This window comes from Vicia villosa, unplaced genomic scaffold (assembly GCF_029867415.1).
Source record: "Vicia villosa cultivar HV-30 ecotype Madison, WI unplaced genomic scaffold, Vvil1.0 ctg.000306F_1_1, whole genome shotgun sequence".
Taxonomy (NCBI): Eukaryota; Viridiplantae; Streptophyta; class Magnoliopsida; order Fabales; family Fabaceae; genus Vicia; species Vicia villosa.
Window position 1 is genome coordinate 50,362 of NW_026705134.1, and position 13,095 is coordinate 63,456.

General features: G+C 37.7%; 1 protein-coding gene across 1 annotated transcript; it reads left to right on the plus strand.

The window, feature by feature from the left end:
- The first annotated feature begins 488 nt into the window (after window positions 1–488).
- Window positions 489–12,760, plus strand: LOC131626566 (uncharacterized). Its single transcript, XM_058897387.1, has 9 exons — window positions 489–590; window positions 727–937; window positions 10,450–10,668; window positions 10,926–11,016; window positions 11,105–11,243; window positions 11,342–11,457; window positions 11,543–11,924; window positions 12,010–12,066; window positions 12,545–12,760. The coding sequence occupies exons 1-9, from the start codon at window positions 489–491 to the stop codon at window positions 12,758–12,760; spliced, it is 1,533 nt and encodes a 510-aa protein (XP_058753370.1).
- Window positions 12,761–13,095: the final 335 nt, after the last annotated feature.

Below are 13,095 nucleotides of genomic sequence, written 5' to 3' on the forward strand. Positions count from 1 at the left end.
GTTTATAGAAGCACAACTTTCTCACTCTTCCTTCTCAACAATCTGCATAACTCTCAAGCACCATGGTCAACCGAACTCCATTATTTTCAAACGCTCAGGTATCATTTTTCCACCCCTATCTTCGCCGTATTTCCGAGCACCCTACACCGCTGAGCATCTCCTTCATAATCTCGCGATCAGAGCCGTATCTTTCTTTGTTTCCATACCGCAAAATGTTATAGCGTTTATTTGATTTGCTCTTCCTTCAAAGTTGTGGTTTTTCAGAATGTTTGTGTTGTTGTAAAGTTCTTCGTTTCATGTTTACATTTGATTTTCTCTTCCTTTTCACTCTCAAACCCCTTTGGTGTCTTAAAGTTTTGTTTTTTCTGAAATCTTTCTTGAATGTGTGTGTTGTTCCTTTCCACTCTCATACCGGTTTTCTGTCTTTAAAGTTGTGATTTTTATGTATTTTTTATGATAAGCCACACTTTACATTTAACGCAGTAACCATGTCAAGGGCTCCGATCCTTATCAAAGATCTGGTCAAGGGAAACCAGATATGGAAAATGGCTATTAGGGTTGTTGATTTGTGGATTGTTACTGAAAAAATGGTTATCAGCACATTCAAATGGTTATTCAAGATGGAGAGGTCACTTTGTTTGTTAATGTTGTTTATGGTTTTCTTTACTTCATACGTTATACTAATTTTTGTGAACTAATATATTACTTTGTTCATCATTTTAACAGGGTGATAAGATTCATGTCACCACCAGGAACAAAGACTTCAACGATTGGGTTCAACAGGTCAAGGAGCATGACACTTTTTTTCTGTATAATGGAGAACCTGTTGACAATGACGCCCCTTTGAAAGTTTGCTCTAACCCACTCAAGCTCGTCTTCAACGGAGGAACTACGATGACGAATTTCTCCATACCCGGAATACCATCTCACAAATTCTGTTTTCACCCGATTGAAAACTTTCTCAAAGGGAACTACAAACATGACTTGCTATATGTTAGAACAAGATTTTTTTTGATCAATATTCTTAGTTTTGATGATAACAAGGATATGAATTTTGTGTGAGATAATGTGGTACTCTAATACATTGCAATTTCCCTTTCAGGAAATATATAAAGAGTATGCACAAATCAGCGCTCAGAAGCTTTGTCTCAGAAGGTTCAGCATGCAACATCAGAACATGGTCTGGCAAGACATCAGAAGATGGTCAAGGCAAAATCAGAACATGGGTCTATGGAAGCATCAGAAGGAACTAGAGATCAGAAGCAGAAGTGACTGATGTCATGGTATCACGCTCAGAAGCACTTCAAGGTCAAAAGACAAGAAGATGCTTTGCACCAAGCTGTTTGACTCTGATGATATTCAAACGATTGTATTCACAAACATCAGATCAGAAGAAAGTACAAGTGGCAGGCTACGCTGACTGACAAAAGGAACGTTAGAAGCTATTAAAGTCAACGCCAGTAGACACAGCGTGAACAAGGCTCGAGGTAGTTGACAAAAGCGTAAAACATTAAATGCAATGCTGTACGGAACACGCAAAGCATTAAATGCATCCAACGGTCATCTTCTCAAACGCCTATAAGTATGAAGTTCTGATGAGAAGCAAGGTTGCCAACTCTAACGAATTCTGAACAACTCTGTGAATATCAACTTGCTGAAACGTTGTTCAAATCAAAGCTCAGAAACTTCATCTTCATCAAAACTCACTACATTGCTGTTGTAATATATTAGTGAGATTAAGCTTAAACGTTAAGAAAAATATCACAGTTGTGATTATAGCTTTTCAGAAGCATTTGTAATACTCTTAGAATTGATTACATTAAGTTGTAAGGAACTAGAGTGATCGTGTTGATCAGTATACTCTAGGAAGTCTTAGAGGTTATCTAAGCAGTTGTAACTAGAGTGATCGTGTTGATCAGAAGACTCTAGAGGAAATCTTAGAGGGTATCTAAGCAGTTGTTCCTGGAGTGATCAAGTTGTGATCAGAATACTCTGGAAGACTTAGTCGTGGGCTAAGTGGAAAACCATTGTAATTCGTGCGATTAGTGGATTAAATCCTCAGTTGAGGTAAATCACTCCGTGGGGGTGGACTGGAGTAGTTTAGTTAACAACGAACCAAGATAAAAATAATTGTGCAATTTATTTTTATTGTTCAAGTTTTAAGACTACACTTATTCAAACCCCCCCTTTCTAAGTGTTTTCCTATCCTTCAATTGGCATCAGAGTGCCGGTTCTAAGGTGCAAACACTTAACCGTGTTTAGAAAAGATTCAGGAAGAGAAAAATGCTTCAGTAAAAGATGGCTGGTGAATCAACAAATACAACTACATCTACATCTGGCTCTGCTGAGCAATACAACGGTAACAACAATGGTTATACTAGACCACCAGTATTTGATGGGGAAAACTTTGAATACTGGAAAGATAAACTGGAAAGTTACTTTCTTGGTCTAGATGCTGATCTATGGGATCTTCTGATGGATGGTTACAAACATCCAGTGAATGCTAGTGGCGTAAAGCTTACAAGGAAAGAATTGAATGATGATCAGAAGAAGCATTTCAAGAACCATCATAAATGCAGAACTGTTTTGCTGAATGCTATCTCTCATGCTGAGTATGAGAAGATATCTAACAGGGAAACGGCCTATGACATATATGCTGAGACCAAAGCTCTTGCACTAATCCAGAAGTATGAAGCCTTCAAGCTGGAGGATCATGAAGACATTGAAAAGATGTTTTCAAGATTTCAAACTCTTACTGCTGGATTAAGAGTTCTTGACAAAGTCTACAGCAAGGCTGACCATGTGAAGAAGATCATCATAAGCTTACCCAGAAGATGGGGTCCAATGGTGACTGCATTCAAGATTGCCAATAATCTGAATGAAGTTTCTTTGGAAGAGCTTATCAGTGCCTTGAGAAGCCATGAAATTGAGCTGGATGCAAACGAGCCTCAAAAGAAAGGTAAGTCTATTGCATTAAAATCTAATATCAAAAAATGCACTAACGCTTTTCGGGCTAGAGAAGAAGATCCTGAAGAATCAGAATCTGAAGAAGAAGATGAACTATCCATGATCTCCAGAAGGGTAAACCAACTCTGGAAGAGCAAGCAAAGGAAGTTCGGAGGCTTCAGAAGTTCAAAGAAATTTGAACGTGGAGAATCTTCTGATGACAGAAGATATGACAAGAAGAAGGTCATGTGCTATGAATGCAATGAGCCTGGACATTATAAGAATGAATGTCCAAAACTTCAGAAGGAAAATCCCAAGAAGAAGTTTCATAAGAAGAAAAATCTTATGGCAACCTGGGATGAGTCAGAAGATGAATCAGACTCGGAAGATGAGCAGGCTAACTGTGCGCTGATGGCGACAGAAGATGACGGATCAGAATCTACATCAGAATCAAATTCTGAAGAGGTATTTTCTGAACTATCTAGGAAAAGAGTTAGTTTCCAGTTTAACAGAACTTCTGGAACTCAAAGCTCATCTTAGTATCAAATACAAAAAGCTGAAGAAGCAATTTGAATTTGAAACTAAGAAGCTGGAATTGGAAAATTCTGAACTGAAGAAAAAAGTTTTAAATCTATCCAAAAATAGTGGATCTCCTTCTGAAACAGAAAAAGCCATTCCTAGCATGAATCATATTCTGAAAGAATATGACTTGAGCTTCAGAAAATTTCTATCTAGAAGCATAGGCAGAAGTCAACTTGCTTCTATGATATATGCTGTGTCTGGAAACAATAGAGTAGGCATTGGTTACGAGGGTGAAACCCCATACAAGCTTGAATCTGTCGATGATATGAAAATATCATACAAGCCCCTGTATAACCAATTTAAATTTGGCCACTCCCATGATATTGAGCACACATCACATGCACAAAGTTTTCACATAACACACACCAAGAAGCATGTGACACATTCTAAGAAATATCATGGAACTCAGAATAAGGAGTATCATACTGTTCCTCCTATGTCTTTTAATGCTAAACCCAAGTTCAATCAGAACTTTAGGAGAACTAACAAGAAAGGACCCAAGAAATTATGGGTACCAAAGAAAAAGACTATTTCTATTGCAGATTCTCTTGATGACAAAGAAGACAACATTCAACATGTCATGTCACCTGGACTCAAGATGTTCTCAACACTTGAAGGGAAGAAGGACTGTTTTCCAAGTCCTGGTACTCAAATCTGCTGAGAAGTTAAGCTTGAAGGAGATTAGAAGAGCAAATTTATCAGTTTTGGAACCATCTGTTTAGTTTATTTCTAAAGCAATGGTGTTTCGTTCTTGGTTATTCTGAATGCTCTAAAAGCTACAAAATATTCAATATTGAAACATTGATTGTAGAAGAATCAATCAATATCTGGTTTGATGATAAACTTGGTTTTGAAGAACCAAAGCAGCTTGAGAATTTTGCAGATATAGTTTGTCTTATCAGAAGCTGCAGAACCAAGAAGCAAATCTCCAGAAGCTATGTATATCAGAAGTAATGGATCAGAAGATCATTCAGACTTACATTAGCATACTTTAGAAGAAGTGATTCCAGAAGAGAAAGTTGATCAAATCAGAAGTAGTATCAGTAGGCGTAAAGTCTATTCTTATTTTACAGCTATCATCTATTATCTGATGGTGAACACGTGTCTGTACGGTTGGTACAAAGCGTGCAGTTGAAAAGACGCCGACCTAGGTAACTGTTCTAAATCATTTCTTTTACCACGTTCTCTCTCCCTACGTCACTCATCTTTTAATGAAATTAATTTCTTTTGATTCCGGAACTGTTCAGTTTCATTTTTTTTATTATTTTCTTTTTCAAATCCGTCTCTATATATTCTTTTCAAATCTTTTCATATATCTTTTTCGCTCCCTGTCTCTCCTTCTTCTTGCATACTCTCTTTTGAACCCTAACCGAAAACCCAGTTTTCTCTTGTTCGTCACATTTGTTCATTCTGCTTCAAATGGCTTCTTCTTCATCTAAAATTAATGATTCATCTGTCACTCTCCATCTTCAAGAAGAAAGTATGCAACTTACTCCAGTTGTTGCATGCTCCATTCCTAAGGATGAATTGGAAGTTCTATGTGAACTCATGGTTGACTTTGACAACATTGAAGAACATCAATTTCATCTCAAAGAAGATATAATTTTCCAAGGATGGACTTCGTTGTTCGCAGAGTTCTGTGGACCAGTCTACCCGGATCTTGTCAAGGAATTCTGGATACATGCAATGGTTGCCCCTAAATCCATCCTATCTTTCGTCCATGGAAAGTTTGTAGTAGTAACTGAGAACATCCTAAGGATGATGTTTGATCTGAGAAACCCTGAGGGAGCTTTTGAAATCGATAGAAGGGCTGAGTGGAAAGACGTTTTATCCACTCTCTACTTAGATATTAATGAAACAAAACATGTCAAGGACATGAAAGATCTCTACAAAATCTGGACCAAGATTCTTCTTGGATGTTTCTATCACAGAAAAGGGACACATGCTTCTGACTTCATTAGCAACGAGCAGAAATACATTCTGTATTGAATTGCCACCAAGAAGAAGGTTGATGCAATCTACATTATCTTCAACCATATGTGGAAAGCTGTGAAGGATTCCAAAAACGCATTTAGAGGAAAAGGTGGAACAAGCATTCCTTTTGGGAGAATTATCACCAATCTTCTGGTTCACTCCAAGATTGTTGAGCAACTGGAAACTGAAGGCACTATCAAGGACCTTGCTGTCACAACTGGGGCCTGTCTGAATGCCTTCACTTTAAAGAAGATGAAAGTGATTAAGGCTATCAGTAAGATTCCCCAACCTCTTGCGTGAACAAGAATCATAAGAGCACCAGTTCTAGCTGAATTTGAAACTTTCTTCAACAGTGAGGTACCTGAAGTCAGAACTAGGTATCTAAAGTCTCAAAAAGAAAATAAAAGTTTCAAAGATCAAGAGAAGGGTGCTCCAATCATAGTAAATCGCAAGAAGGAGGAAAGGACTAAAAGAAAGTTTGATCATCCTTCTAAAGAGGTCATTGCAAAGGTTGTCAAGGCTGTTTCAAGTGAATTTGAGAAGAATAAGAAGGAAGCTGAGAAGAAGAAAAAGAAGAAGAAGTCAAATAACAATGATGAGATTGTTGAAGTTGTTGAGAAGAAGATAACCAGAAAAAGGAAGATAATTCTTCAAAGCTCAGATGAAGAAAATGTTGCTCAAGAGGCTGTGAACCAACAGGATGTTCTGGAGAGCATCAGAAGGAAAGAGACCTCTAGCGGCAAAACAAAGATTGTTGAAGAGCCGAAGAGTAAGAGGCAGAAGAAGACAGAGGCTGCGATCCAAGCCCTTCAGAAAACATCCAAAGGTATATGTATTTCTGAACCTGATTCTACTCCTGCTGGTCTTTCAGAAGTTGCACCAATAGCGGTTGCCCCTATCCCTGAACCAGAAAAAGCCATACCAGAATCACCAATAACTGTCTGTGTTCTTACACCTCCATCTTCTCCTGCAACCAAACCCAATTCTCCTCCTCTTTCACCAATTCCACATGCCTCCATCCTTTCTCCTTCACCCTCAACTAACCTTGTTCCTGACCAAGCTGTTGTTGATCATGTTCTGGATATACCACCAATTCAAACTCTTTTTCCACCACACACAAATATCTCCATTTCTCAACCACCTCCCTATGCCAACTATGAACCTATTCCTTCCACCTCTCAAAACAATCAAGACGGTTCTGATTGTCCAAATTCTGCATCACATGAGCAATTGCTCCGTGACTGCCATTACACTCCCAAGCCTCGTCCTGAAGCTGAAGTGGTAGTGTTAGATTCTAATGATGAAGCAGAATCTTCCTATAAGATGGATAGAGAGCCTCAAACCTATTCCATCCCTAACCCTGCCTTTTCAAAAACCTATATAATATCCCGCCGTTTGTACCCTATTGGTGTATCTTTTGAAATGGTAAAGAGAAATCTTCAGAAGATCTTTGATACTCTCAGAATTGCTGAATGTTCTGACTTGAATGATGTTGCTATGCGGAACTTCTGGAGGATCTTACGCAGAGAATCAGATGCTCTGTTTTTAGAACTTCAGGAAGCCTGTATAGAAGCTGCCCCACGGCCTCGTGGAATTCTGAGAAGCTATGAAGACGTCTGGGTTGCTCATCTCGGGGGAAGATATGTTTTGGAAGAAAAGCCGTTTATGGATGATATGGAGAAAGCAAGACTGGCTGCTGCATTAGAAGCTAATCCATGCAGGGATATTGTTATCTGGATTCCTGATTATCCTGTTCTGCTCGGGGATTTCAAGACTCTCTTTAACTATCTGAGGGAAAACCCCTCTGAGAAAGACCCAAGCTTGGTCATTCCAGAAGTTGTTGACCCACCAGAAGTTGAAGGTCCATCTGCTCCCAAGAATCTAGCTGCCATTCTTCAAGCTCTTGAGAATGGAGATTCTGAGATCCCGACTGCAGAATATGAGGATGTTTCTATGGAAGAAGCAGATACAGTTGCTGAAGATCATGTTGCTGAAACTGTTCCTGTTGAGGAAATCCCTGCAAATGATCTATCAATGGAAGCTGCAGATCACAATGTCATCCCTGTGAATAGAAGCTGTGAAGCTTCTTCTTCTAATGAATTTTCCCGTCTTGCAAGGCAGATGGAAGTTATTCAGAAGAACCAGGATGAGCAAAGCTCAGTCAATGCTGAGTTTAGAGCTTTCATGGAGAGGAAAGATGGATACAACAATGTGGTTCAATATATGCTGGCTAAGATCTTGTCAAAGCTAGGGCCATCTTAGATTGAGTCTTTGTTGTCTTTGTTTTTTGCCTTTGCTGCATCTGTTTTTGTGCATCTTGTCTTCCTTCTCTCCTTGTACTTCTGTACTTCTGGATTGTTAAGCTTAAATGAAAATTCTCCTTTTCTTCCATGTGATTCTTTTTAGCTTTACATCTGAATCTTTTATGCTTTTTGATGTTATGACAAAAAGGGGGAGAAAATGGTGATAAATGATCTGATTAATTTTATCAGTTACCGGGAAGAAAGTCCCTACACCTACTAACAGAACTTGCAAAGTTCTATGTTTTTAAGCTGTGTTGTTGCAGGAATCAAAGATTCAGAATCAACATAAGAAGCAACAAGATGAATCAAGCTCTTGGATTCTTGAAGCAAGCTGAGTGCTAGGAAGCTTCTGAATCAGAAGCAAGAAGGAAGAATGATCAGAAATAGCTCTTGGATTCTTGAAGCAAGCTGAGTGCTAGGAAGCTTCAGAATCAGAAGCAAGAAGGAAGAATAATCAGAAATTCTGATAGTAGAATATGATCCAAATCATTGTCTATTTGCTCTGATACATTGTCTATTGGATCTGATATATTCTATATGGCTTATATGGCTCTGATACATATTTTTTGTTCTGATACACATTTTATGTTCTAACTCATTCATGCTGACTTTTGTCGTTTAGTTTTGTTCTGTAACATTTCAGGATGTAGAGATGCTCTGATGATGCTCTGGTACATTCAACAATGTTCTGATACAATCTAGCATGAAGTGATGTAAGAAGAAATTCAAAGCTCTGAAGCTATCCGAGGGAAGCAAAAATCAGAAGCTGTGAATGTTCTAAACATCCAGAAAACTCAAGTTCTGAAGCTGTCCTAAATGGAAGCAGAAATCAGAAGCTGTGAATGTTCTGAAGATCAAAGAAATTCAAGTTCTGAAGTTGTCCTAAATAGAAGCAGGAATCAGAAGCTGTGAATGTTCTTAAGATCAAAGAAATTCAAGTTCTGAAGCTGTCCTAAATGGAAGCAGGAATCAGAAGCTGTGAGTGTTCTAGGGATCTAAAGAAATTCAAGTTCCGAAGCTGTCCAATGGAAGCAGAAGTCAGAAGCTATGAATTCTCTGAAGACAAAAGCTTATGTGACCGTCTCTACCGAAATAATCAGGAAAGTCTTTTATTAGTAAAGTTCTTCGAGTATTTATTTCAGGGGGAGATTATTCATCTCAGGGGGAGATTGTTAATCTCAGGGGGAGACATATTCACATGCTTATGCTATAGCTGTGTAATTTGTCTTTAGCCGTCTGCTCTTTCTGATCGCAAATTCATATCATTTATATATGTTTTTGTCATCATCAAAAAGGGGGAGATTGTTAGAACAAGATTTGTTCTGATCAATATTCTTAGTTTTGATGATAACAAGGATATGAATTTTGTGTGAGATAATGTGGTACTCTAATACATTGCAATTTCCCTTTCAGGAAATATACAAAGAGTATGCATAAATCAACGCTCAGAAGCTTTGTCTCAAAAGGTTCAACATGCAACATCAGAACATGGTCTGGCAAGACATCAGAAGATGGTCAAGGCAGAATCAGAACATGGGTCTATGGAAGCATCAGAAGGAACTAGAGATCAGAAGTAGAAGTGACTGATGTCATGGTATCACGCGCAGAAGCACTTCAAGGTCAGAAGACAAGAAGATGCTTTGCACCAAGCTGTTTGACTCTGATGATATTCAAACGATTGTATTCACAAACATCAGATCAGAAGAAAGTACAAGTGGCAGGCTACGCTGACTGACAAAAGGAACGTTGGAAGCTATTAAAGGCAACGTCAATAGACACAGCGTGAACAAGGCTCGAGGTAGTTGACAAAAGCGTAAAATATTAAATGCAATGCTGTACGGAACACGCAAAGCATTAAATGCATCCAACGGTCATCTTCTCAAACGCCTATAAGTATGAAGTTCCGATGAGAAGCAAGGTTACCAACTCTAACGAATTTTGAACAACTCTGTGAATATCAACTTGCTGAAACACTGTTCAAATCAAAGCTCAGAAACTTCATCTTCATCAAAACTCACTACATTGCTGTTGTAATATATTAGTGAGATTAAGCTTAAACGTTAAGAGAAATATCACAGTTGTGATTATAGCTTTTCAGAAGCATTTGTAATACTCTTAGAATAGATTACATTAAGTTGTAAGGAACTAGAGTGATCGTGTTGATCAGTATACTCTAGGAAGTCTTAGAGGTTATCTAAGCAGTTGTAACTAGAGTGATCGTGTTGATCAGAAGACTCTAGAGGAAGTCTTAGAGGGTATCTAAGCAGTTGTTCCTGGAGTGATCAAGTTGTGATCAGAATACTCTGGAAGACTTAGTCGTGGGCTAAGTGGAAAACCATTGTAATCCGTGCGATTAGTGGATTAAATCCTCAGTTGAGGTAAATCACTCCGTGGGGGTGGACTGGAGTAGTTTAGTTAACAACGAACCAGGATAAAAATAATTGTGCAATTTATTTTTATCGTTCAAGTTTTAAGACTACACTTATTCAAACCCCCCCTTTCTAATTGTTTTTCTATCCTTCACTATATGGTCAGATACCACTTAATATGTTCTTTATACTATTTGCTCATTTTTATGCCTTTTTGTTTGCCATTGAGTTTAAACTTTAGTTATGTCATTCTTTTTCCTCATTCAAATTTGCAGATGTCATTGGAGTGTTGCAAGATGTTGTTAAGACCCAACATGGAGGTGGTGGTAGAAAATCTTGCGTCAACGTCACTTTACGTGATGTCGAAAGAAATATCATTGAGCTGGTCTTATGGGATGATTACGGCAAGCAATTCATGAACTACACTACCCCGGACAACATTTCTGGGCCTACTATTGTCATACTGACACATGCCTGGTGCAAGCCAAATACAGGTTTCATTACCATTTCAACTTATGTGTTAGTCGTTTATTTATAACTACTTTTATGGTTACAGAAATTTTCATGGGTTGTTTACTTATTATCATCCACTTTTTAATGATAGTTTTATAATCTAACTATCAAACCATCACATGTTTTGGATGTTTGCTTTTAATCTTACTGAAATTTACATGGGTTGTTTATTTATTATCATCCATTTTTTCATGATTGTTTTATAATCTAACTATCAAACTATCACATGTTATGGCAGTTTCAGGTTTCCCATGTCTATCCAATGCATGGAACGGCTCAAGGCTTTACATAAACTTGGAGCATCCACATGTGGATGAATTCAAAGCTAAGTAATGTTATATGAACCTAATAACCATCTTAATAAATATATGACTATCATACTGCAGCATGTTAAATAGTAATATATTATTCTCTCAGTTTTAGAGCAACTGCTTTGTCCAATATACCTGCCCTTTCCCAATCACTAACCTGTGATTCAACCATTCAACCTGCTAACAACTTCTGGACTAGCTTGGGTGAGGTCAAGAGTATCAAAGCAATCTCTGATTTGGGAAAGGTCTGCCTTTTATTTTCATATTTGTATCATTCTACATTTTTTATGTTATATAGATAATTGTTACGCAACTACAAAGTTTATACCGTATTATGCAATAGGATTGTTATGCAACTACGATTGGGACTACCGTCAGTTTAAGAGCCTCCAAAAACGGTTGGTATTTTGAGTCATGCACTGGATCCTCTGGGAATGCAAATCCGGAACCTGTTACCAAGTGAGAAGTCTCTCTTGCCATTTCAAAACATGTAAATTATTGTTGTAATGCCTTCATTAACTTTATATTGTACTATTCCTTTTAGATTCAAAGTTGAAGTGGAGGTAGTATATGATGGACACAAGGGAATCTTTGTTTTTTGGGATAAGGACTGTATTCCTTATACTAAACTGAATGCTAAGGAAATAAGAGAAGTTATGAAGACGGTGAGTTTGACAGTGCCGAATAACTTCCATTCTTACGTCCAGTTTATTTGTTTAGCTATTATTAACTATATTAGTTGTTGTTATCAATGGGCTGGAGAGGACAACCCAAAGATTTGGCCTGCTCAACTCGATGTCTTGCTGAATAGAGAACTCGCCTTTCGTATCAAGTATCAATCACAATACCGACAATTCTCAGTCGTGAAAATACTTAATGAGGAAGACCTTTACAACAAGTTTCACAACTACCTCACCACAAATCAGGTACAAATATCCATGTCATTCTAATTTCTTGAAACCTCTACATTTAATTCTGCAAACAATAACCATTTTTCTGCCCATTTTTCAGAATCCAATCAATCCTCCTGTTCTAGCAAATTCCACCAACGCTCATAATACAAACCAAGTAAGTTACTCATGTTTGACTGTTCCACCTCTGCTCCACAATAGTAGCATGTTCATGCAAATCATGTTCCAGCCCTGCTCCACAATTTCTCCGATTTCTCATATATATGCAACACTGGCCATAAATGTTGTTTTCCTTAGCAGTCTGCAAAAATTCATCATCTATAACTGTTGTAAATCAATTCTGGAATGCTGTAGGATTAGCTTCATTGTTTTTACATCTAGCATATTTCAATCACTACAATCCCTTTGTTTATTTTTCATCCACAACATTCAAATGATCCATAATATACACATATATGAGAATTGTGTGTTAGCTTTATGGAGGAAGAAATTGGAAAGGTTGAATTAGAATGAAGTTCTATTTTTCTGGACCGCATTGCAGTCATGTGGTTTTATAAGAAAATATGTTTGTGTATTATTGCATAGCTTCCAATGTTGTTTCTGCATTGTAACTCCTTTGTAAATGGCATATGTAGGCCTCACAAACATGTGAACAATCTCTTTGCGCTAGAGCTGACTCAGCTACTAACCATACTTCGAGTCCAGAAGCAAGCTCCAACGCCACTCTTGCCAAGAGGATTGCTATGTCAACATCGGTTAATGATATCATACTGACTGAAGAACTCACTCCTAAGCAATCGGCCACAAAACCCAAGCCTGGAAAGAAGACTAAGCATTTGAAGAAGGAGTAATTTGGTGGGGTGATCTCAGCTATTTGTCTCATTTTTTGATGTTGTTTCTAGCATATAATCAGTTGTAAGGATTTAATCCAACTATTCACTACTTATTTTGTTGCCCACTCTCAGTATAAGTGTTCTATGCCATGATGCACTGTAACTAAAACTCCTAACTCGAGATAGTGCTATTTTGTGTTACATTAATGCTGGATGTTAAATTTAATTGTCGAGGCATTTTATATATGTTGATGTTATTCTTAGATCTCCATACATATGAAATCGAAATAACTTCCACTTGAGCAAACAATAGTTTAGGATATGAACTTGAGCTATTATAGACTATAGCAACA